The sequence below is a fragment of the Martes martes genome (genome assembly GCF_963455335.1).
Source record: "Martes martes genome assembly, chromosome: 6".
NCBI classification, from domain to species: Eukaryota; Metazoa; Chordata; class Mammalia; order Carnivora; family Mustelidae; genus Martes; species Martes martes.
In genome coordinates this window covers 78,484,298-78,510,001 of record NC_137893.1, presented here as the reverse complement: position 1 = coordinate 78,510,001, position 25,704 = coordinate 78,484,298, and the positions used below count along the sequence as shown (strand labels likewise).

Here is a 25,704-nt window from a genome sequence, read left to right as displayed (position 1 = left end):
TGATTGACAAAGGACCCATTAAATAAATAAAAGATCTTACAAATCAGTAAAAAATGACATAAAACTCCAAAAACGTGTACTAGAATGTTCAGAGGATTTTTATTTGTAAAATCCAAAAATTGGAAACTACCCAAAAGTCCATTAAAGGTGGAAAAAATAAACTGTGGTATTTCATCCAAGACTATATTACTGATCAATAATTATGAATGACCTATAACTGTCTAGAGTAATATAGATGAAACTGAAAGAAGCCAGACAACAAAAAAGCACATTTTTTAAAATTCTATTTAATTAAAGAGGGGAGGGAAAAATAAGAAAGACTGGATAGTGATTACCCTTATGGTAATCACTATGGGGGAACTAATGAAAGAAAGGGGCTTCAAGGAAAGCTATGGGGATGATGCTGATGTAATCTTCCAGTTCTTGACAGGACTGCTGGTTAAATAGATGTATCTGATTTGCAAACATCCTTCAAATGACACATTTAGGATATGTTCACTCTTCTATAGGTGTGTTACACGTCAAAAAGTTGGTAGAAAAAACAGTCGAGGAATAATCCAAAGCAAAAGTGACTAGCAAGTCAATGGCAAAGGAGAAGCTCCAATTTCTGGCCGGGAATCCAGATCCTCTAAGAGGCCAGGGCACAGAGGAGGAGCTAAAAGGAAAGAGCGTTATCAGAAGGGCCATTTGGTCTGGCTTTCTCATCTAGGAAGGCCTCAACTTGGAGGGTTTTTTTTTGTTTTTGTTTTTGTTTTTAAAGATTTTATCTACTTATTTGACAGACAGAGATCACAAGTAGGCGGAGAGGTAGGCAGAGAGAGAGAGGAGGGGAAGCAGGCTCCGTGCTGAGCAGGGAGCCTGATGCGGGGCTCGATCCCAGGACCCTAGGATCATGACCCGAGCTGAAGGCAGAGGCTTTAACCCACTGAGCCACCCAGGTGCCCCTCAACTGTGGAGTTTTGATATCATTTCTAAATAAGGTTACACATATGATTAGATAAACTGACATTTGAAAAGAATGTAGTCATCAAAAGCCTTTTAATATTATGGGCTCACCTTGCCTTATGATGAACTATTAGGTAATTTTATATTGTTTTAAATATATCTTATAATTTGGGGCGCCTGGGTGGCTCAGTGGGTTAAGCCTCTGCCTTCGGCTCAGGTCATGGTCTCAGGGTCCTGGGATCGAGCCCCACATCGGGCTCTCTGCTCAGCAGGAAGCCTGCTTCCCCTCCTCTCTCTGCCTGCCTCTCTGCCTACTTGTGATCTCTGTCTGTCAAATAAATAAATAAAATCTTTAAAAAAAATATATATATATATATCTTATAATTTGTGATATGAATAGTAAAATTATATAGCTTTATGGGGTTTTATATTAAAATTATTAACTAGTTAATTTAAATATTAAAGTGTACTAAGCATTTTATAATTTGGCTTTAGCATGTCTTCATGTTTAAGGACTTTGGAAGGCCTTCCAAATGAATCTGACTTATCAGGATTGACTTTAGATAAAAGCACAGAAATACTAAAGACATAATAGTCTTTCTATAACTGTTTCTTTTTTTTTTTTAAGATTTTATTTATTTATTTGACAAAGAGATCACAAGTAGACAGAGCAGCAGACAGAAAGAGAGGGGCAAGCAGGTACCCTGCTGAGCCTAGAGCCTGATGCGGGGCTCGATCCCAGGACCCTGGGATCATGACCTGAGCCTAAGGCAGAGGCTTAACCCACTGAGCCACCCAGGCGGCCCTCCATAACTGTTTCTTGAATCTGAATCCAAAACTGCAGTTTTTATTGCCTAATTAAGGTCTAAAATAAAGGCTTATTTTATGTCTTATCTGGTTTAGCAGTTGATTCATTAAAAATATCTGTTAAAGTTGGCTATATTTTAGAATTTACTCTAAACAAACAATATGCTATCTTTTTATGGATGGGCATAATCTAAAGGTCTGATTCACAACTGTAGTCTTTTTCCCACTGGCTAAGCTATTTCTTTTTTTTTAATTTTTTAATTTTTTTATAAACATATAATGTATTTTTATCCCCAGGGGTACAGGTCTGTGAATCACCAGGTTTACACATTTCACAGCACTCACCATAGCACATACCCTCCCCAATGTCCATAACCCCACCACCCTCTCCCAAGCCCCCTCCCCCCAGCAACCCTCAGTTTGTTTTGTGAGATTAAGGGTCTCTTATGGTTTGTCTCCCTCCCAATCCCATCTTCTTTCATTTATTCTTTTCCTACCCCCCAAATCTCCCACATTGCATCTTCACTTCCTCATATCAGGGAGATCATATGATAGTTGTCTTTCTCTGATTGACTTATTTTGCTAAGCATAATACTCTCTAGTTCTAACCACGTCATCACAAATGGCAAGATTTCATTACTTTTGATGGCTGCATAGTATTCCATTGTGTATATATACCACTATTCTTTATCCATTTATCTGTTGATGGACATCTAGGTTCTTTCCATAGTTTGGCTATTGTGGACATTGCTGCTATAAACATTCGGGTGCACGTGTCCCTTTGGATCACTACGTTTGTATCTTTAGGGTAAATACCCAGGAGTGCAATTGCTGGGTCATAGGGTAGCTCTATTTTCAGCTTTTTTGAGGAATCATGCTGTTTGCCAGAGTGGTTGCACCAGCTTGCATTCGCACCAACAGTGTAGGAGGGTTCCCCTTTCTCCGCATCCTCGCCAGCATCTGTCATTTCCTGACTTGTTAATTTTTGGCTAAGCTCTTTCAAAGAAGCCAAGTAAGTTACTGAAAATTTTTATATACAAATCCATGAAACAAGAATTACATCACTGGAGTACATCTATTGTCTCTATTAATGCTTCAGAATTAAAAAAATATTCTATTGCCTATTATAATCATAACTTGACTTCTTTTACTTTCTACATCTTAATATTTTAAATTTCAATATTTAAAAACCATTAGTGTTTTACTCAAGAATGAAAATAAAAGAACTACTAAAATTACAGAAGGGAAATTGATTACTAGAATGAATTACACCCAACACTGCACTAATTTCTAATAGATTAAAAAGTCACCTGACCTTTTCAAACATATCAAGTCTGCTATTTTGACTAGGAATTTTATAAAACAAGATTTTCAGGAGAATATCAAAATACCAGCTGTTTCTGCTGCTTGTAAGATCAGAAGTCAGATGATAACAACCTGCCTACTAGTATTTCAACATGAATGATCTGGGGTTGGGAAAATATCAGGGGTGCGGGGTGGAGATGGTCAGTGTGGAACATGAAGGAAAACCCACTGAATATGAGTAAATCTGGACTTTACATGATGTAGGATTCAAATTACTTATGAAAGTAAATATAAAGTATCATGAAGTATTAAGAATACATATTAACTTTAAAAGCATTTAAAATATCCATGCCTTTTTTAGGAATAAATACATAACTTCTTGAGATGGGGCCATTCAAATGTAAAATTATTAAAATATCCCTATATGTTCTTAATATCCTCCAATTCTTCTGGCATCTCCTTTCAACTCCTGGCTTTCTCTTACCCTCTTACTATCAGGAATCTAAAAACTAAGTGCATTTTCTAGTATACTAAATTGTACTATACAAGGAATGCATACTTTTCCTGTTTTATGATTCACTTTTTAAAATTTCAGCGAAGATACAGTACTATAAATGTGTGTATTGGTTGGTTGAAGTTACATGTAGAATCTGAATAACGATCAAGAATTCATGGTCTAGGGGTGGGTGGCAAATACACATTAGAAAGGCTCCCTCCGGGAGAACTACAAGTGCTTCTGTATCCATGTCCTTGAAACACACCAGACATTTGTTAATTAGCATCCCAAATGTCAGATATGGATTTTCACTGGTGAAATTAGTGCCTTGTTAATCAGCAAAATGAATGTTAGAAATAGGCTCTCCTTGGTGAACTTGGTGATATTCAACAAATGTACATTGGCTATAATTTCACATGAACAGGATGTGAGATACTAGTTACTGGACCCTTTGTTCTGCAGTCATTGGTTTGGACAATACCTAGTGGCCAAGTCTTTGTATTACAGTATGCATACTGTTTCTGGAATATCGTCACTTCCTTTCATGTGAAGTCGTGTTCTCAGCACCTACAAAGAACAAAGCTGCGACTTCATAGAGAATACAAAGCAAGTTATACAAAATGTCCAGTGCCTGCTTACTACTAAGTGCTTCAAGTAAGTGTCTAAATGTGAGGCTGACCTTGGTCTAAAAGCTTGTATTTTAATCTGGCACTAATGTCATAGGGAATAGCCTTAATAAACCTCAGTCTTTTGTGATGGTCACTAGTTAAATGCCAAAAAGAACATAAAAGTTGTGCAGTTTGTAGATCCCTTGATTGCTTATTCCTACACAAATTTATATCCCCAGATTTTTAAAGCTCTCTTTGTAAGTACAATGATAAATTAATTTCTGTTAAATTGCTCATAGGTACCTTGTCACTTCCTTAAGGATTCCAGTGTCTTAATCCACAGGTAGAACTTTAATGGTGGAAAATCTACCCTCCATAGTGAATAGCTAGGGGAGATGATTTCAGTCTGAAGGAGCTTTTAACATCCTTAAGCTCTACTTTACCCAGTGGTAATATCCTGACTTTATATTGTCTGCCTCTGACCTCTAGTGTTTTGTTGTAGGTGACTATATGAATCTTTAAGAGTTTAGAAAGTCACCTATACCTTCCAAACATATTAAATTTGCTAAAACAGTTTTGGACCTTGTTTTTACATCATTAACCACCTGACACTAAAGTACCACTCATGTCTAGCAGCAAATAATTAATTAATAAGAAATTGGAGGCTCTCTCAAGGTCTTACAGAGTTTGTTAATTTTGTCATTCTTAGAGTTGTGTGGGTTGTAATATTTTTACTACATACAGAATATATAGTTACTATGAAACATAATTTCTTCTTTTGGGATTTTTAAATTTAAATGTAATTAATTAACATATAATGTATTATTAGTTTCAGAGGTAGAGGTCAGTGTTAATGAAACATCATTTCTTAAAAATAATTGTGTTGTTTCATGCTATCCTAAATGAAAACTCTATTACATTTGGTAATGTCCATAAAGGACATGTTTCATAAAGGACATGTACTATATAAAGCTGCCCATAGGTACCTTTCCCTGTACAGCAAAGCAGACTTAGACATACAACAGAAGGGCATTTTAACGACTTTAGTAAGTGGTGCTATAACCAAGCATATAAATATTTCATTTGGGAATTTTTATCTGGCTGACTTCTGAAGCAATGTTGGCTTTTCCTTTTCTTCGGCATCAACTCGTATGTGAATAATTTTGTTCATGCATTTGTTATTATAACTATGTTTGCTCATGTTGATTGACTGCAAACATTTTTCATATAAAGGAATCACCTGCACTTATAAAATACTCTCTGTTCTCCAAATTTGTACTGCATTCAGTATAATGCCAAATATAAAATGATAGTGAATGATTACATTGACGAGACAACTACTTTGCTGAATGATTTTAATTAAGTAAATAATGTTCATTTTCTTTGCCTAAAATACTACAATATTTTCTCATTTGTTAGATGAGCTTTAGCTGACTTAAATTGTAAGAGAAAATAGCCAACTGTCAGTCTGTCTAAATGCCTTATTGTGTCTCCTTAATATAAATTAATATATGCACAAAATCAATAGTTTCAGATCCAAAACTTCTAGCTTTGCTTCTCGTAATTTTTTAAGAGGGCACACAGTTAATAGGATGCTTAAAAATAGCAACCCCTGTAGAACCGTAGGAAAAAAAACCCACATATTCCTTTAAGGGAAAAAAAAACTATTATTTTTCCAATAATTATTTGGTTGCTTTTTCAAAATTCAGTTAAAGAAAACTCTAAAGCTGAATGAATTTCAACCTAATACTGTTTTTGTTTTCACTGCATAACTAAAATATCCTCACTTTGCATAGTTCCTCAGACATAGGAAATACTTCTGCATGAAGGAATATAAACATTCAAAAGTGATCATAAAAATGAACCAAGCTTAGTTTTAAAAAGGTGAAATTTTCTTTTAAGTGAAAATATTAAATGATTTACCAGTTACTTCCAATGATGTTCATTTTCACTTTGTACAGAAGGTGGAGCCAAAGACATATTTATCCACTGGATGGGACTCTTTCCCATTCAACAAAATAAAACAGAACAAAACAAAACAAAACAAAACAAAACAGTTCTTCCCTTGACAATTTTTTTTTTTTTTTTTGTATGTAGTCTCATAGTAAGATTCACTTGGAGGTAGAGGTGGGCCATCTGTTAGAATAAGTTCAGATTTTACCCAGGTTGAGACAAACTTTGATCCTTAAATCAATCTCAAGTTTGGTAGAATGCTAAATAAATGGGAAGCAGGTCTCAGTTAAGTAAATTCTCTGGAGTTATGAAGCAAATTGTCAGACCCCAAAATACATCTATTGAAAAAGGATTCTAGCACAAGTCAGTAATATGTTGGGAAATCTTCACTACTCTAAAGGAAGTATGATTGATCAACAGTCACATTAAGAACGCATTTTATGGCTGGTTTTACCAATTTAGGTAGAGTATTTTTGAACTTGCATACTATTGAGGTCCAAATTAACTTCTGCTTCCTTACTGTTCACTAATTATTAGGTAAAAATAGAAATTTGGTGCATAGAAAGGTTTATTCTGATGCTAATGAAAGGAAATCTATAAAACAATGCTATTCTACTCCAGTACATAATCATCCTAGACCCTCCCTGTTTTAGATAATCCTTTTATTCATCTACAGGTGTCTTCTGAATCCCCCAGAGGTCTTGCAAACTTCAACTCTGCTCAACTCTTCATTTGTAGTAAGCGGGTAACCTCACCACCATACCACCCTGAACGCGCCTGATCTCGTCTGAGAAGTTATCTTCAAACCCTAGCTTCCTAATGCTCATACTCTTCACCTCAAAACATTTTTTTTTTACTTTATGCTCTGCATTCACTCTTGTTTTAAAGGGATGACTGTCCTTTTTTCAAAGTTGAAACTCTCCCAGTATTTAGGTGGTATTTCCTTACAAATAAGTCCTTGTGGTCATTTTAAATACCCTTCTCTTTCCCAGATTCTACCTTGCTTCTTTTTTTCATTCTTTTTATTTGCTTACATTAAATGAGGAAATCCACTCGGGCTGTGTGTGTGGCTTTTTTGGCACATAGCCTAAATCATCATATCTCTTAGTAATCTCATCTGTACCCGTTGTTTTCAAACATCAGTTCTATGTGTATAATCCCAAATCTTACAACAATTTTAACCTGAATTCCACGGTCAATATTTTAAATTTCCAGTGAGATATCTTTACCTAGATGTTTCACTTCTTCATACTAAACTACTGCAAATCAAAATTGTTACATCTCTTTCAGCAAATCAGTTAGTAATCCAGACTTCCTTTTTTGTGTTAGTAACATTTTCCCAATCGACACTCCAAACTCTGTTTCCACACCTTCTCTCCCTTGTCCTCCTCATTCAATCTGTCATCAGATTCTGATAATTCTATTTTCCTTTATTTTACTCCTAGTACCCCCGTTCAAGTTCCTATAACTCATTCCTGTACCAGTACAGTGTTCTCCTTACTCATCTCCAATCTACAGCCACCAATTATTTTTGAAGAAACGAGAGTAATCCATTCGAGTTTATGTGAGATAGGCATTTAAAGTCCTTAAAAATGACTTAAAGTCCTAAAATGACTTAAAGTCCTTAAAAAATCCAGGGGCGCCTGGGTGGCTCAGTGGGTTAAAGCCTCTGCCTCCAGCTCAGGTCATGATCCCAGGGTCCTGGGATCCAGCCTCGCGTTGGGCTCTCTGCTGGGCAGGGAGCCTGCTTCCCTTCCTCTCTCTGCCTGTCTCTCTGCCCACTTGTGGTCTCTGTCTGTCAAATAAATAAATAAAAATCTTTTTAAAAAAATGAATCCATCCATTGATCTCTTTAAAAATTCCAGAAATTGGTATTTTGGAATAAACGTTAAAAATCCAAATATGCAGTTTGTTCTCATATTAAGAAATCCTCACAGTTCTGAAAAAGAGTATACTGTCCACTGTGCCAATAGTGTGCATTTTTCAACCCACATAGCAACAAGGATATGGCAGACTCTGAGCCTGGCCCATAGTGGTGCCTGAAGAAGCTGTGCAGATGATGGTAGCTCTAAGTGACTGTCCCCCTCATCCCTCAGGAGCAGTATTGCCTGACTAGCAAATCAGACTGCATCCATTTCTTCTACACAGACAAGATCTAGCAATCAGAGAAGATACAGTTCTGGGAAGTCAGTTTTTACACTGATGAAATGGCATTAGTGTTCTGAGAATATGAGGAAAACATTTTTAAAAATCTGTCCCACAATTTTTACAAAATATTTCAATCTCCAAGCTTCTAAGGTCAGGTAAATGAGATTCTTATAAAAGTACATGACCGGGGCGCCTGGGTGGCTGTCGGTTAAGCCTCTGTCTTCAGCTCAGGTCATGATCCCAGCATCCTGGGATGGAGCCCTAGCCCCATGTTGGACTGCTACTCAGCGGGAAGTCTGCTTTTCCCTCTTCCTCTGCTCCTACCCATCTTTGTGCTTTTTCTCTCGCTCACTCTCTCAAAAATGAACAAAATCTTTTTAAAAAATAAAATTAAAGTGCATTACTGGTCAAAATGTAACTCATCAGCCTACAGTAAGAAGTAAAATAGGAGTTTCTACCAGGCATTTGGAGAAGCTGGTAAGTATTCACAAGAGAAAACTGGTTGTCAGCGTTCTAACAGGGAAGCCATTCACAGTAACCCAACTCCCCTGGAGCGTTATTACTTATAGGATCATATTTTGGTAGAATTATTCCAAAAGAAGAGAAAATCACATAGAGTGTCTGTGAAAATCATTTTAGAAATGAAAGATATAGTATATTCTATATGTTAAGAGAATATTTAATTACTGGAGCATGCTTTGACTAATCCCTTTGGCTTAGGAAATGGTTCAAGTGATATCATGAATAACTTAATTTGGTATAAGGATATCCTTTAGTTTTATTTCAGGTTGGTCATGTAGGCATAGACTAAAAAGAAAAGGTAGCAGAATACTTAAACATCAATATTCTTTTGTACACCTAACAAAACTTAACTGAAAACAAACACAGTTTGTTGTTTAAAAAAACTTGTTGGTGTGTGCTCGCTTCGGCAGCACATATACTAAAAAAACTTGTTGGTGTACCTGAGTGGCTCAATCCTTAAGCATCTGCCTTAAGCTCAGGTCGTGAATCTAGGGTCCTGGGATTGAGCCCAGCATCAGGCTCCCTGTTCCACTGGAAGTCTGCTTCTCCCTCTCCCACTCCCCCTGCTTGTGTTCCTTCTCTCTCTGTGTCTCTCTCTGTCAAATAAATAAGTAAAATCTTAAAAAAAAAAAAAAAGCTTGTTATAAAATAATCACAACTTTTCCATCATGCAAGTAATTCTGAATTAGCATTTTAGGAAAATTTTTAAATTAAAATGGATAAATTAAATAATAATTGTACTTGATAAATAATTTTACTAAAGTAAAACAGATAATGTAAAATAAATGAAGCACAGACTTCTTTTTTTAAAGGAGGGAAATAGATTTTCTTATAATAAAGAGAATAAATCACATTTTCATGAATGTTTTCTAAATTGAAAACAATATTTTTTAGTTAGGACAACACAATAGACTCATGTGAAGGATAGGATGATATATATACAAAACCAAAACAATATTCATGGGTTGCTGAGCTTGGAGATATGAAAGTCAGATTATAATTTCTATTTCTTTATTCACCTTCTTTGACTTTAAAGAAAAATGTACCTTGGAAATAGTATAGCCGAGCAACTGAGAGCAAAATTGGTCTTAAAATAACAACATTTCAAATGGTGTTTCATAATCATTTTAATGAAAGTATATTTAGGGAAAGCCATCTGTCAGGAAATATTTGCCATCTCCTTTTTCTTGGTACTTGTATTAGTGTGAAAAGAGTGAGGAATATTGAGGCTAGATGAGTTTGCTTTGTTTCCAGAAAATAAGGGCCAAGAGATTTCCCTGCCCAACCTCAGGAGCATCACTGAAGCCTCTTTATGGGGAATTGTCCTACCACAGCCCTCTGGTATGGCATCTAGGGAGTCCTCAAAGGAGCTACCCACTCTAAGAATGAGGCAACATGACTCAAGCCATTATAATCCCTAATGCAAAGTGCTAAAGAGAGAACTGGAGGAAAATTACATAAATAAAATTTATATGCACAGTTCCGTCACTGGTCAGAAAACTCTGCAGTTGGTTTTGGAGAGGGAGATAGTCACCAGGAGGGTCAATAGTTTTTGGGACCCACTTAATGCAAACATACATGTGGGTATTTCATTTAAAAAACAAAAAACCAAAAAACCCTGATATTTCACTGCAAACGCATTATTTTTTAATGCATTGCCATGAATGGAACTGAGATATTATAAATTTTCAGTTCCTCAAAGATTTGGTAGAGGTCGGATACCACGATCTCAAAGTCAAAACTTTTATATATAATACATTTGTAAATGTAAATCTAGTTTTTGCTAAACTGAAGGAAAGAGTAAAAATTCAAAGCAGTCAGTGGGGTTGGAAGGTAGGTTTGGGATGGGCATACCATCACATAAGTTCATTTTTGCAATGTCTTTCTCCCATCCCACTGGTTCCTTTGTTAATTGTCCCTACTTAAATCAAGAGGAAAGGAATTAGATCATCAAATAACTCACACCTACCTTTAGCTTCACACACGTTGGCCAATATGAAACAAGTTTGCACTGGCTAAACTCTGTTCCACCATTTTTATTTACTGTAACATGAAATATGCAATATATATAATTTAGGAAAAGATTGTAATATTATAAAATACAGAACTTTTTATTATCCCTGGACTTTTGGTGAAACAAGCACTAACTAAAACAGTAATTGCTATCTATAAAGAGTAAATGCAAGTAATGGCATTCACGTCTCTAATGCTATTCCATTTCTCTGGTCAGCAAATTTTAACTACAACTTGATCTCAACCTGGCTATTCCTCTGTGCCCTTTCTCCCCCACCCTTCCACGTTCACCGGCCTCCTCTCCACTCTCCTCCCCGCCTTTCCTCTGCCCCTCCCCTTCCCCAGCCCCTCCTCCTCGTTGAGTCAGTGGCTTGAAACTTTTAAAAGCTCTGTGCTCCAATTAGAAAAAAGCTTTTACGAGGTATCAGCACTTTTCTTTCATTAGGGGGAAGGAGTGAAGAAAGTACCAAACAGCAGCAGACTTTTAAACTTTAAATAGACAGGTCTGAGTGCCTGAACTTGCTTTTTCACTTTACTTCATCCTCCAAGGAGTTCAATCACTTGGCGTGCCTACTTCTTTTAAGAGAAAGAGTAAGTTAAAAAAAGAACAAAACAAACTTTACCTATTCGTTTCTTTTTCTACACGTAAAAGTTTTCTAAAGTTTTAAAATGTTTTAACTGTAGTTTTGATATGATACTGTAAGTGGAATGATGTACTTAAAAATGTGTCTCTAGTTTTAAATCTAAAATGGAACGTTCAGTATTTTCTTAACTGTTGAAAAGTTTCTAACAGTAATGCAACAGGTAAAATAAGATCCAGACTTTTCCGATTAGAATAAAGCACCAGTTTATTGCATATTTAGTTCTTCATTTTGGAGTATAATTTTACTTTTTCTGGTAATGGATAATAGCCTAGGTGTTTTGTGACTGGGGTGGGGGGATGGTTGGGGCCTGTGTTGGGGATTTGACTGACAACATCACAAAAATCAAAGTGCAAATTTGCTTAGCTTGCTTGCTATAGAATTCTACACTTCTTGCTTTTTCATATGTAAATCCTGATTGATGTTCTATAGCCCAGCCAAGCAAACTTCTTAACAAAGTGCTTTGTTAAGACCTTGCGGTTACTTGACTTCCACGTGGTTCCTTCCTAGAATTTTCCCCAGTAAACAAAAAGATAAAAAATCAGAGTTGTAATACTGAGGTTTTTAAAGCAACAGTAAGTAGTTACTTTGTGTTAGTAACCACTATGGAAACACGAGACCCTCAGGAGAGCCACCTTTTTTTACTCGACCACGTTGGCGATTAAGCAGATGAATCCCTTGAATGGGTGGCGGTTACTTACAAAGCATTAGAAGGGAAGAAGAGACGTTTAGAACAAAAGTGAATGCCAGGGTGCATTTCCAGAACCGTCTCCTAAGACTGAAACTCTTAGGAAGAATATGGAACAAAATTTCTTAAGCAGAGCCTTAGAGGGAGCAGCAGCCCCCGCCCCCGCGATTCCTCTTAACGCCTGTCCGAACCTGTAACAGACTTCAGAACTGTGGGGCAACTTTGGTTTGGAGTTGCTTGGGTGCTGCTTGTAGGCAGTGATTACGTTGATTTGTTATTTTAAAGTGTTCAGTTTCTTAAATGCTCTTGTTGGTAACACGCATTCTGTTAGCCAGAAATGCAGCCGTGCATTTTCGTGCCCGCTAAGGATTTTATCTGTTCACACTTCACAGGCCAAAGTAATTAGTTTAAATTCTTGGTGCGACCCTGAGGTTTGAAGTATTTGCACCGGCGAATGCTGAAAAGCAAATAAAAACGAAAGTTGAGGCGGAGGCGGGGGTGGGGGGGCTCGGGGGCTCGGGACGCCTCTGCCATCTTAGCATCTGTCGGGCTCGCCGGGGACTCCTGCGCTGCCCGAGCCCCGGGGTTTGTTGAGGTTTGCTACTTTTCCCTGAAATCCTTACCAGCCAGATCGGGCTCAGGTCCGCGGCAGCCACTGTAAAGGAAGGGGAGGGGGAGAGGAGCAGGGGCGGATGGACTGCGTGCCAAATGGTAAAAGAAGAGCAAACGATTAATTTAATTAAACGTGTCCATCTAATTTACCTTCCGCCCCCCCCCCTTTTTTTTCTCTTAAACTTGTTGCATCCTACTGTGTAAACTTTGGTAAGGCAATCTGAGTACTTTGGGAATTACCGTGCTTATTTATACTGCACTTGTAACTCTCCTAGAAGTTCTCGAAAGTTCCCAAGAATGGTGGGGGGGGGGGGTGCCTGTCTGTAATGAAATGAGGAAAGAGCTAATGACGTGTCCAAAGGCACATCAGTAGAGAATTCGGAAACTCAAATCTTGAGTTCCGAGCAGCGGATTGCTCACACTAACTTCTTAAGTATCCAAACGTTTGCTGAGCGTCTCTGATAAAGTTTATCATAACCTCCCCGGACCCACCTTGTACTCTCCTCACCCTGAGGCGTGCCTGTGCTTCTCTTTAGAAGTGCAAAGTGGGGGTGGGAGAGCTCGGGTTTGGTAGATGTGGGTTTATTTGGAGGTGGGTTTAATTTGTTTCACCAACCAAGTTAGTAATAAAAAAAAGATGCTTCCTCTCACCCTCTGAAAATTGGACACACTGGATCGCCAAGTGCCCTGTTGGAATTTGAACAATGGATTGATATTTCTTAAGCCTAATTTTTACTTTTGTACAAGGATTGTTGAAAATAAAAGCCAGTAGTAATGCAGAGATTTCATTAAATTAATTTCATCTCAAATAATGAAAAAAAAAATGGTTAGGTAGAAAATACCTCCTGGGAAGTGTAATTGATTTTTCTAGGTAGGCCAAATTGACTGAAAATTATACCAATGGCAGGAGTAGGTTCTGTCGTGGCAGTGTGTATGTGTGATGCTTTGTACTTCCCAAAGTCAGAGTATAGCTGTCACCTGTCCTTTGCGTGGAAAATGGCAGTGGTAGGGTTATGCTCCTCCTCCTTTCACAGGTTCCACACATTTCTAATGACTTGCAGAGTTTATCACCACAGCTGCCCCATCCACTCAGTTTTTCACCCTTTAACATGTAATTGATTCCTACATTGCTGACCTGCTCTGGGAAACAAGGTTTCAAAGATACTCTGTAGCAAGCATCTGAAAGGGTGTGTTTGCAGATATTGAGAGTTGTTTTCTTACTTAGATGTTTCCAATTCCTGCATAGAAGAAGGATGGAAACTCATGATACAGTGCATTCCTTCCTTTCTTTTATAATATCCAGAGGTGTAGCTTGGTATGAAGCCTCAGAGCCTTTTATATATGATACCGGAGGGAAGGGAATGATAGGAAAGTCACCAGTGATTAATACCTTCTACTCCACCTTTCCTGTTGTTCTGACTTCTCTCCAAGACTCTTGGTTGTTGAAATAGATTGTTGAAGCTTATCCACAGACAGCAGTTAAGCTCTGGAGGGAAACGTAGTTATCTAGTGTTTATCATTAAGGTCAATATTCAAAATAGGTAAGTCAATTTAAAAAAAAATCCCCAGGGTTTCTCCTTCATGGGAGGTTAATTGAAAAAAAAAATATATGTATATGTGTGTGTGTGTGTGTGTATATATATATATATATATCTCCATCCTTGGGATAACTGTCTAAAGTCTTCACTTTGCCTGTCTAAATTCGCCGTTTGGCTATGTGTGTACATACTATCTTTTGCCAAAAGGAAAAAACAAACCATAGTGAGAAATGTGTATCACTAGCTTTAGCCTTAAATTTTTCTGTAAATTTTATATCCAAATTTCCCTAGCTTTCTAAGTAATTTCTAGAAAAAACATTTTATGAAATGCTTAAAATTCACAGTAATAGAGAATGGGCTTTTTTTTTTGTCTGTTTTTAGCAATTTCTATAAGCCAGATCCGTTCTAAAGGATATGGCGCTTTCCATGATTTGGGGAAGATGCCTTCAAGTAGAAATAAAGACAGACATTCTTTGTGTTTTTTTCCTCCTTATCAGCTGATAAAGGGTAAATTCGTCCTTCCCACAGATCTGTATGGGATTGCTAAAATTGCAGTGTTGTACTCATTACCAGAGCATCTTGAAAACCGATTTTGATTACCATTAGGAAAATGTTAATCATTTCCTAGTTGCTGTTTTGCTAAAGAAAATATTTCAAGATAAGAAAATAAATGAGCTGTATCTATATCCAAGGATCTTTTAAAGAATAATAACTAAACTTTATTGAGCTCTTAGAGCTCTTAAGTGCATGAGTTATCTTATTCAGTGCTCACTGAAGAAAATAAATCAGTACACTTGTGAGTACCCTAATGGTGTGTTTATATGATGACAAAATAACCAGGCTGTTCAATAGAAATAGTCAGTTCGGAGGTGAGTGGAGGGGAACACTAAGAACTGAGAGAAATTACATTTTTAAGCCCATCAGATCACAATAGAAGAACATGGATTTTGCCTGTGGCTTCTGGCTTAGGGTTTTTCTTTAGCACCCCTGAAGTGGCCATGAGGCGCTTCTCTTGGGTGGGAGTTGAGTGGTAGCTGCTGAATTGGGGCAGGGTGTTGACTCTCTTTGGTAGGCGTCATTCTGTCTATGGAGTTCCTCACCCCCCAACATCCATCTCATCTCACTGTTCGCAGACGTTGGTGTTGATTGACTATGTGATAAACAGGGATAAGAACTAAGGAAAGACAGGTTGTCTCCCCCACCCCCTCCAAAAAACCCCCATGCAGTTCTGTGCCCTGCATCATCATATGCCTGAGGAAATAAAATGGTATCATTCTTTCCAGAGGAATCTAAGGATAATCAGGGAACCATGAAGCGGAATTGTAAATAGAATAGATGTTTGAATGCAGTAGGTTTGATAACACCACAGAGTTAGACTAACTGCCCAGGTATAAGGAAGCAAAGTTTGTGTATTATTTGATGAACGGGGAATACTTGCCATGGTACCCAATTTAATTGCCTGCATAGACGGCTACACTGAGATGCCCCGTCACCCAGGGTTGCTCTCAGCCGTTGCTCTTCCCCTTCAGAGCCCCAGGCCTACCTCAAGATCTGTCGTTCTTGAAATAAAAACAAGTTTAAATAGGCCCATTCTTCTGTTGCAAGGCACTCTGGTGTTATTCTTGCTGATGATTACATCATCTAGTGCAGTCAGTGAGAATACGGCAGAATGGGGAGATGACGGCACAAGGTGGTGGTGGTGGTGGTTTTACAATCTTAACCTGTAACGACATAATAGATTGAGTAAACATCTGTGATATCTGACGCAGTGTAGCAGGAATCCCAAATTACTGTGATGTCACATAATAAATTCAAGAGGCTCTTCGTTTAAGAACCTTTTTTCCTTATATCAGTCCTTGCCTGTTGAGGAATCATCTGAAGCATGTTGTTTCAACAGACAGTTTTCAGTTTTAGCAATTATCACTTGAAAATTTAATGTCTGGGGCGCCTGGGTGGCTCAGTGGATTAAAGCCTCTGCCTTTGGCTCAGGTCATGATCCCAGGGTCCTAGGATCGAGCTCCTCATCAGGCTCTCTGTTCAGCAGGGAGCCTGCTTGCCCCTCTGCCTACGTGATCTCTGTCAAATAAACAAAATCTTAAAAAAAAAAAAAAAAAAGGAAAAAGAAAATTTAATGTCTGTATAACGTGAGATGCTGACAGTACTTTTGTTTTTACTATGAAATTCTCTTATTTAATTAAATTGAAACTTCAGAAATTTTGGATTTCTGTAAGAAAATCCCAAAGAGGTAGTAAACAACACTGGTGAATGGAACCTGGTACCCACCCCTTTTTTTGGTACAGGCCACCTTTAATTCATTTAATAGGTACATATTTAGAGTCTCTGACTCTTTTAAGTACTTTGGAGACAGCAGTGGACAAAGGACACCCTAGTGGGGCTCACATCCAGTTGAGAGAAATAGGATAGTACTAAGTCCTTGTCATGGAGGGAGATAACAAACAGGTAAATATATATAATATGTCAAATAGAGCTAAAGACCATTAAAAACAAACAAACACCAAAAAAACCCACAAAAAAACAACCCTACTACAACAAAACAAAACAAACAAACAAAAAAAACAGGACAGTGGGAATAGGAAGTGCCCAGACTGGAGGGCTGGCTGGTGAAGTGAGACCAAGTGCAGACCTGCAGAAGTGAGGAGGTGAACCACAAAGACGGAGCAGAGCTGAGCAAGACAGATCAGCTTGTTTGTTCTCGAGGTTGGCTGTAGGAGGAGAATGGTTTGGCAAGCAGGGTGACTAGGCTAGTGACCTGAAACCTGAGGAGGTGACGATGGCCGAGATCAGGCTAGGAGCAGGGGTGGTGGTGAGATTCCGTCAGACTGGGTTTTTGGGGAAGGATAAAGGCTGTAGTATTTGCTGACAGAATGAATGTGGGTTATGTTAATTATGTGTGGATGTGAGTATTACCAAGGAACATCTGGCTGTTGTAACTGTAGAGGAATGGTCAGGACTGAGCCCCCTCAAAGACATTTACTGCAAGAGACAGGGGTTCTTGAAAAAGTTAATAGAAAAACATTAGGAGGTTTACATTTTAGTTTAGAGGCTTAAAATTTTTTGGTTTTAGTATATTAAATGCACACACAGCATTACCCTTTTCCCCAAATAGCTCTATTTAATGATTTTTTTAAAGATTTAATTTATTCATTTGACAAAGAGATCACAAGTAGTCAGAGAGGCAGGCAGAGAGAGGGGGGAAGCAGGCTCCCCGCTGAGCAGAGAGCCCGATGTGGGGCTGCATCCCAGGACCCTGAGATCATGACCTGAGCTGAAGGCAGAGGCTCAACCCACTGAGCCACCCAGGCGCCCCTATATAATGATTTTTATGAGGAACTTACATAGTCCTTTTCTTACACATTTTAGCCCTCAAGATTTTATTTTCTCTTTATCTTCTTGAAATGCTTACTTCAGTCATAAAGAGGTGATGGATGTCAAGTCTCACTTGTTTTTAACAATCCTATTTACCATTATTTAAGTCCCTACTCTAAACTCATTACAGCTGTCCCTTGGGCAATTCTTCAAAATTGAAATTAAGGTATTTTCTAGTTTTCCTAAGTTCTTAGTATATTTATGACGTGAAACAACTTGACTACAGCTTTGGCGTGGTGATTTGCTCTGGCAAAAGGGACAGTCAAAAGTAATTTGAAATTGAAGCTTTATTTTCATTTTAAATATGGTGTTTGAGTCCTTGTGCTCTTGGGGAGCGTCAGATGGAAGTGGAGTGACACAAGGTGGAGGGATGAAGGGTGAGCTTCATTCCCAGGTGCCCAGACAGCCTCTGCGCCTGATCTGGGGCCACCCCCTTTGCCCTTTTTAGATACTCTGTCTCTTTCTGCTCTTCTGACATTTCCCCAATCCTAAATATTTTGAACAAGAGAGCACCGAAAATGTCAAGGAACCATTGGCTTGCCTCCTGGCCTGGAACTTCAGAAACAACCTGGTGCACTTGTTTACAAAAGAGAAAAGAGACAAAACTAATTTCCCAGCACTCCTCCCTCACCAAAATTGGATTCCATCAGGCTGGGGAGTGCCAGGAATGTATGTTTGTTAACAAATGTTACCAAGTGATTGTGATGCGGTTCGGGAATCTCCGGACAGGTCATGCACAGGTATCTGTGGCTTTTGACATCTAGTTTAGAGGGCTGTGAAGAACAAAGGAAAATGTGACCTAATGCGGTGCACAGAGGACAGAAGGAGGATGCTCCAGCATTTGCTGCTAATGAGAACTTCGCATAACTCCTTAACTAAGACCTTACTCTACCTACAAAGTTGCAACCTGGGAACATTCAGCTGACTCCACTTCTGTGCTCTTCTCATGTATCATGTAAAAAATACACCTGTCTTGCACTGGTGAATATGAATGCAGGATATAGTCTGTAAATCAATGCCAGGGATTCTGTGAACATAAAATTATGCCTAGTATTTATAAAGAGACATTAATTGACTAAGACCTGGAAAAATGAAAATATGAATGGGGTTGGGGAGATCAGCTAGTCGATAGAACTTTTGACTCTCAATAAAGGGAACACCTACCAGAAAGGGTAACTATTTTTGTTACCTCTCCTTGAAAATCACAAGCATTTAACCATCACATTAAACATTATCTGATGGTCTCTGAGATAGTGGTAATGACTGGTTATAGCATACTAGATGTCTAATTGGATAATTCATCTCATCCAGTTGAGAGTAGAACTCATTAATGCAAATGGCAGTTGTGTGGGTGCTTAAAGAAAAGACAACTTTGCAGTTAAGTTGCTGGTATATTAGTAAAGAACTACTACCTAGTGAACTAACTGCTCAGTGACCCAAATCACATACTGTGGCACTGTGGCGTATTTTTGGGAATCTCAGAATTACATGAAAGTCAAGTTTTATTTTCCATAGTATATACTGAAGCTTAGTAATTAATTGCCATGAGTATCTACATAATCTTATTTTAACTTTGAACCTTGAATAATGATGAAACACCAAAATGACCTCTCAGTATGCCCAGTAATATATGAGCTCGATCATTGAGTGAATTTGATGAGATGTATGCAGACAGTTTATCATTTTAGAGTTGATTGTTTTTGCGGTCCCCCTTCCCTCCCAGCAGTTGGAGTATTGAGCAAAAGCAGATGACACTGGCAAAATACTGTAACTCTCTGCAAACAGAATTAAGGCCAATTTACACATCATCACATAGAAACTATCTATTGATAAAGCTCCAAAAATTCTGTTGTGTTTGTTTGACCCTCATGGACTGTACTTCTTCATTCCCAGGGTAGTATTTTCTGCTAAATTGTAGGTTTTTTCTTTCACGTCCTCTCACCATCAAACTGTCCATCAAAGCTAAATTACTCCCTATCACTTTGAGCCTTCCCTTGACTCTCTTTGTCAACCTTACACGCCTTTGTTCTTTTTTCCCTTTGTTCTTTTTTGACTTCTCTTTTTACATCAGTTTCATTAACATGTCACTTCAGAATCTAAAATGGCCCTTCCCAAAAGTAGAAGGGAAGCTCCCTTTTTTATGACCATTGGAAAAGCATTATTTCTGTGACCTGCTCACCCACCTCCCACTCTTCCCTTAGCATTCTTTGGCACCAGTCTTTGGGTTGCCATCAAAGACACCCATCAGCTGCTAACTTAGATAGCTGATACATAGTTTTGCTTTATGGATCAGCCATCTCTTTGTTCCATCCAGGAAATCCCAGGCCAGATTTCTATTCCACTTTTTCTGGCCTCTGAAGCCCAGAGATGCAGGTATTAAATGGCAAGTAATGTTGCATGGGAGGGAAAAAGACTCCCTTGGATTTCATTTACTTCCTACAAGAAGGTGGCTCATAATTCAGTACCAGATAAGAAACTTTCGTATTCAGATAATGAATGTATTTCCGAGAAGCCTGTGTAATCCTACTTTCAGTTGCACTACTTAAAATTTCATTACTGAGCTCCTAGAAAGTGTTTGCTTGTTTTTGATTATTAAATAATCTTTGACCACTTCATCCTTTTTTTTTACTCTCCACTTAATACTCTGCTGAAAATTAAACTATAGTCTCTGTGGCTGCCACATGTAATGTCACACATTTTTTCCCAGCTCTCAGCCCTTGCTAAGATTGTATCAAAGCATGAAAACATTTCTAGCCTTAATCCAGCTTTACTATAATTTTAAAACCAGTGTGGTGCATTGGAAATCCTTAGCCTTGGGATCATAAGTCTTGTTGTGGCTCTATTGATAGCTGAGTATTTCCTATACCTTTAAGAGTTCAACTTTCATCAGTTAAATGAACTATTGGCAATTAGAAGCTTGAATTAGCTAAATAACTTTTGAGATCCCTGTGGTCTCCACAGACGTGGGTCCATTTCTTATCCCCAGCAATGGGGAAGTCCTAGGCTTAGGTATTGACAAAGTGAAATCTCATGTATAGGATGAGGGTCCAAAGCCCCATCAGGGAACTTGAAAGTATATAGCAGTCAAAAGATGAAAGGCCAGTCATTTTTGCTAGAGGTAACACTTCAAAATGCGCCCCCCCCCCCTTTAGGCTATAACTAGTATTGAGACAAATTGAACTTTTACTTGAAATGTGGTGTGCAGGGGTTCCTGGGTGGCTCAGTGGGTTAGGCCTCTGGCTCTTGGTTTCAGCTATGGTCTAGATCTCATGCGTCAGGAAGTTGAGCCCCATGTGGAGCTCCACACTCCATGGGAGTCTGCTTCAAGATTCTTTCCCTCTGCCCTTCCCCCAACTCGAACGCGTACACATTCTCTCTAAAATAAACAGATCTTTTTAAAAAAAAAGTGATGTGCATGTAATCTTCAATTTTTTGAAAGTAGTTTCCTGCACATAATGACACATTATGTCAAAATGGTGTATTTTAGTACAACATACTTCTCTCTGGACAGAAGACAGACTTCTGAACTACATAAGTCACTGCCTAAGAAGAAACAGAAGTATAAATGATCATAATCTAGCATATGCATAGAATACAACTGAAATAGCAAGGGGAATTGGTTCAGAGTACAATTAGGAATAAAATGCTATATAAATAGGATTGAGGTTTGGAAACAGGTTGTGTGTGTGTGTGTGTGTGTGTGTGTGTGTGTGTGTGTGTGTGTGTTTTCATGGGTGTTCTTATCCCAGTTCTTAAATACCCGTACTTTTTGAATACCGTCCTTCAGCATTTTGCTTAGGCATGTATCCAGATACAAGCCTACCTGGCAAGAATTGTCCTCATTTATCAGACGGATAAAATAAGCAGAGGCACTTAGCATAGACAGTTTCTCAAGTCACATGGTGGGGCAGTGGTTGAGCAAGTAACATATCTCTTTGCAAGTTGAGATTGCAGCTTACTGGGCATGTCAGCTCTGCTTCTAAGCCTTACCGTATCTGAAAATCATGAGACTTATTTGCAGGGGAAAATGGGACAGGAAGAGTTAGAATTTTTTTTTTTTTTTTGGTAAAGTTGATAGAAAGATAGGAGACCTTTCGTAATATTTTGACTATTGACTGGAAACAGCTTTACATTTTAACAAATAATTTGTAGTCCATGATCATGTTGTCTTTTTGTTTCTTTTCAGGTGGTGCCCAGGCAACATGGGTGACTGGAGTGCCTTAGGCAAACTCCTTGACAAGGTTCAAGCCTACTCCACCGCTGGAGGGAAGGTGTGGCTGTCTGTCCTTTTCATTTTCCGAATTCTACTACTGGGGACAGCGGTTGAGTCAGCCTGGGGTGATGAGCAGTCTGCCTTTCGTTGTAACACTCAACAGCCTGGTTGTGAAAATGTCTGCTATGACAAATCCTTCCCAATCTCTCACGTACGCTTCTGGGTCCTGCAGATCATATTTGTGTCTGTTCCCACACTCTTGTACCTGGCTCATGTATTCTACGTGATGCGGAAGGAAGAGAAACTGAACAAGAAAGAGGAGGAACTCAAAGTTGCCCAGACGGATGGTGTCAATGTAGAGATGCACTTGAAGCAGATTGAAATAAAGAAGTTCAAGTATGGTATTGAAGAGCACGGCAAGGTGAAAATGCGAGGGGGCCTGCTGCGAACCTACATCATCAGTATCCTCTTCAAGTCTGTCTTCGAGGTGGCCTTCTTGCTGATCCAGTGGTACATCTATGGATTCAGCTTGAGTGCCGTTTACACTTGCAAAAGAGATCCCTGCCCTCATCAGGTAGACTGCTTCCTCTCTCGCCCCACGGAGAAAACCATCTTCATCATCTTCATGCTGGTAGTGTCTTTGGTGTCTCTTGCCTTGAACATCATCGAGCTCTTCTATGTCTTCTTCAAGGGTGTTAAGGATCGTGTGAAGGGGAAGAGTGATCCTTACCATGCTACCACTGGCCCACTGAGCCCCTCCAAAGACTGTGGATCTCCGAAATACGCATATTTCAATGGCTGCTCCTCACCCACCGCTCCCCTCTCACCCATGTCTCCTCCTGGGTACAAGCTGGTTACTGGAGACAGAAACAATTCTTCCTGCCGCAATTACAACAAACAAGCAAGTGAGCAAAACTGGGCTAATTACAGTGCAGAACAAAATCGAATGGGGCAGGCGGGAAGCACCATCTCCAACTCCCATGCACAGCCTTTTGATTTCACTGATGACAACCAGAATTCTAAAAAACTAGCTACTGGTCATGAACTGCAGCCACTAGCCATTGTGGACCAGCGGCCTTCCAGCAGAGCCAGCAGCCGTGCCAGCAGCCGACCTCGGCCTGATGACCTGGAGATCTAGAGCCAGGCTTGAGAGCATTGAGATTCCACTCAGTTGTGGAGAAGAGAAAAGGTGCTGTAGAAAGTGCACCTTAGGTGTTCATTTTGTCCCAGTGGAGGTGGTACTCAACAGCCTTCATCATGAGGCTTAGAAAACACAAAGACATTAGAATACCTGGGTTCATTGGGGGTGTTTGGGATAGGTGGGTGGAGAGGGAGGGCATAAGGGAGGTACAAGTTGGTATTTAATGTAGTTGATTCAAAGAACTTAAGTTCTAAATATAAGTTGCATTAGGTGATACATAGGTAAGGGCTTTATCTCCCATACACCCCCCCCCCCAAGAATAGTTCTGTGTATGTGAAAGAGTGGGTGATATTTTTGGTTAAATACTTTTTTGTTTTTGTTTTACCATGAAACTGAAATAACTTTGGCCAGGAAAAAAAATACTTCCTGGACATCTTGTTTCATTTTACCAAGAAAAAGTTGGAAGATTGTCCTTATATCCCTGCTAAAACATTCCATTGTTAAAATTTGCACTTTGAAGGTAAGCGTTTTAGGCCTGACCTCCAGGTGTCCGTGGACTTGTCATACTGTTTTCTAGTCTTGGTATCAGTTAAAGGTTCAGACAAGACCCACAGAAGAAGACTTTTCCACGCATTTTCAAATCTCAGTCAGTCATATGTACATTATTATTATTTTTTTAAATTTACTTGTATCCTGTTAATGCCATCACTTTTTCATCATTCCTCAACTACTGTTCACATTCATTTAATGGTTTCTGTAAACATTTTTAAAACAGTTGGGATATCACTTAACATTTTTTGAATTAGAGTCAGGGAAGCAAGCCATGCTCAATATTTAACAATCACTTATATGTGTATGTGTGTGGAAGAGTGTGTTTTATTTGTCATGTATTGGTACAAGCAGAGCAGTATAAACTCACAAACACAGATTTGAAAATAATGCACACACAGTGTTCAAATTTGAGCCTTTCTCATGGATTTTTGTGGTGTGGGCCAATATGGTGTTTACATTATATAATTCCTGCTGTGCAAGTAAAGCACACTTCTTTTTTTCCCCTAAGTGTTTTTTCCCCTATGAATCCTGTTGTGGATACTGGTTTTGTTAATTATGATTTTTCCTTTTTTTTTCTCTTTTTTAGAATATAGCAGTAATGCTATTGCTGAAATGGATGATTTTCTTCTGAAATGTAATCATGGATGCTTGAATGATAGAATTTTAGTACTGTAAAGAGGCTTTAGTAATTAATGTGAGACACTTAGAAGAAATGCTTAGAGTGGGCATTTAAGTGTGCCTAAATGAATTCTGCAGTAACTGGTATTCTTGGTTTTGTCCTACTTAATACACATTAAGAACTTGTATTCTGTTATGAGTTAGACAGTCTTTTGGAGTGACCAGCAACTTTGATGTTTGCACTAAGATTTTATTTGGAATGCAAGAGAGGTTGAAAGAGTTTCAGTAGTACACATGTAACTAATTTATTTGAAATATACCCTAAAGAAATCCACCAGTTTCTAAAAATGCCTTTTTAAAACTCATCAGAGATGATTAGTGAAAATGCAGAGGATCATACTTTCCTTGCATGTCAGCTACATAAACAGTTTTGTACAGTGAAAAACACTAATTTGTTTGTTTGACATTCCATGTTAAACTACTGTCATCTTCAGCTTCATTGCATGTAATGTAGACCTAGTCCATCAGATCATGTGTTCTGGAGAGTGTTCTTTATTCAATAAAGTTTTAATTTAGTACAAGGATAGCCTCTATGCCCTGTGTGATTTATTTATTTATTTTTTTTTTTTTTTTTAAAGATTTTATTTATTTGCCAGAGAGAGAGAGAGAGAGTACACACAAGCAGGCAGAGAGGCAGGCAGAGGCAGCGAGAGAAGCAGGCTCCCTGCCGAGCAAGGAACCCGATCTGGGACTCGATCCCAGGACCCTGGGACCATGACCTGAGCTGAAGGCAGCGGCTTAACCAACTGAGCCACCCAGGCGTCCCATCCCTGTGTGATTTTTAAACCTTGTAATATATCTATTTATGATTATGAAAGACATTTCCATTGATGATGGTGATTTAGGCATATAAGATTCACAAGTTTCAGGAGTCTTTTAAAAATAGTAGGTTCAGTGCAACATTGATGTTAACATTTTGGGTATTTGTTCAACTGAGAAGAAGATAAAGTATCCAAGTGTTGAATTTGGAATGTAAGATGAATGAGATGTGGGATAAAATTTAAAATAAGGTAATGTTAAGTACTTCAGCAGATCTCACATGACAGAAGTAAGCATAAAAAGATAAGCTTGATATTTTAAAGCTGTGGAGCCTCCTGGAGATAAAAGAATAAGAACAAGTCTGTGTAAGGATGGTTATGCTCTGCAACAAAAGAATGAAGTAGATCTATGAGTCTGTTATTCCAAGACATTGTGAAAATAATGAAGGTAGATTTTAGAAATTCCTAACACTCCCTTACCACTCACACCCCTGTCCTGCCGCCCCCCCCCCCGCAATTGAAACATTCAGGGGGAGTAGAACAGTTTGGGGCAATGTATAGTATTTCTGTAATTTTAAATAGGAGTATTTGTAATAGTCCTAAATCATATTTCAAGAGAGTTCTCTAATTTTTAAAAATCTGCATATCCATTATCAAAAAGCAAATGATTATATTAGAGTATAAGATAATCACTAATTT

The 25,704-nt window shown here is 38.5% G+C and overlaps 1 protein-coding gene and 1 long non-coding RNA gene across 4 annotated transcripts in view; one reads left to right on the top strand and one right to left on the bottom strand.

The window, feature by feature from the left end:
• Positions 1-11,072, bottom strand: part of LOC308344027 — a 40,466-nt gene extending 29,394 nt beyond the window's left edge. The window contains exon 1 of one of the 2 annotated variants that reach the window (XR_013966943.1): positions 10,754-11,072. This is a non-coding gene — a long non-coding RNA (uncharacterized lncRNA). The remainder of the gene's footprint in view (positions 1-10,753) is intronic. The other variant, XR_013966944.1, reaches the window with a different exon arrangement.
• Positions 11,073-11,206: 134 nt separating this feature from the next.
• GJA1 (gap junction protein alpha 1) lies at positions 11,207-24,773 on the top strand. Of its 2 annotated transcripts, XR_013966942.1 has the most exons (3): positions 11,207-11,388; positions 21,850-23,065; positions 24,156-24,772. XR_013966942.1 is itself a non-coding variant. In XM_080805343.1 (2 exons), the coding sequence occupies exon 2, from the start codon at positions 21,866-21,868 to the stop codon at positions 23,012-23,014; it is 1,149 nt and encodes a 382-aa protein (XP_080661469.1). In that variant the 5' UTR covers positions 11,207-11,388; positions 21,850-21,865; the 3' UTR covers positions 23,015-24,773. The 2 variants fall into 2 exon arrangements, 1 of the variants encoding a protein (XP_080661469.1); XM_080805343.1 differs by having other exon boundaries at positions 21,850-24,773.
• The last annotated feature ends 931 nt before the right edge of the window (positions 24,774-25,704 follow it).

Excerpts from the sequence above, each read along its gene's own strand:
- GJA1 (XM_080805343.1), top strand. The coding sequence starts at position 21,866 with ATGGGTGACTGGAGTGCCTTAGGCAAACTCCTTGACAAGGTTCAAGCC.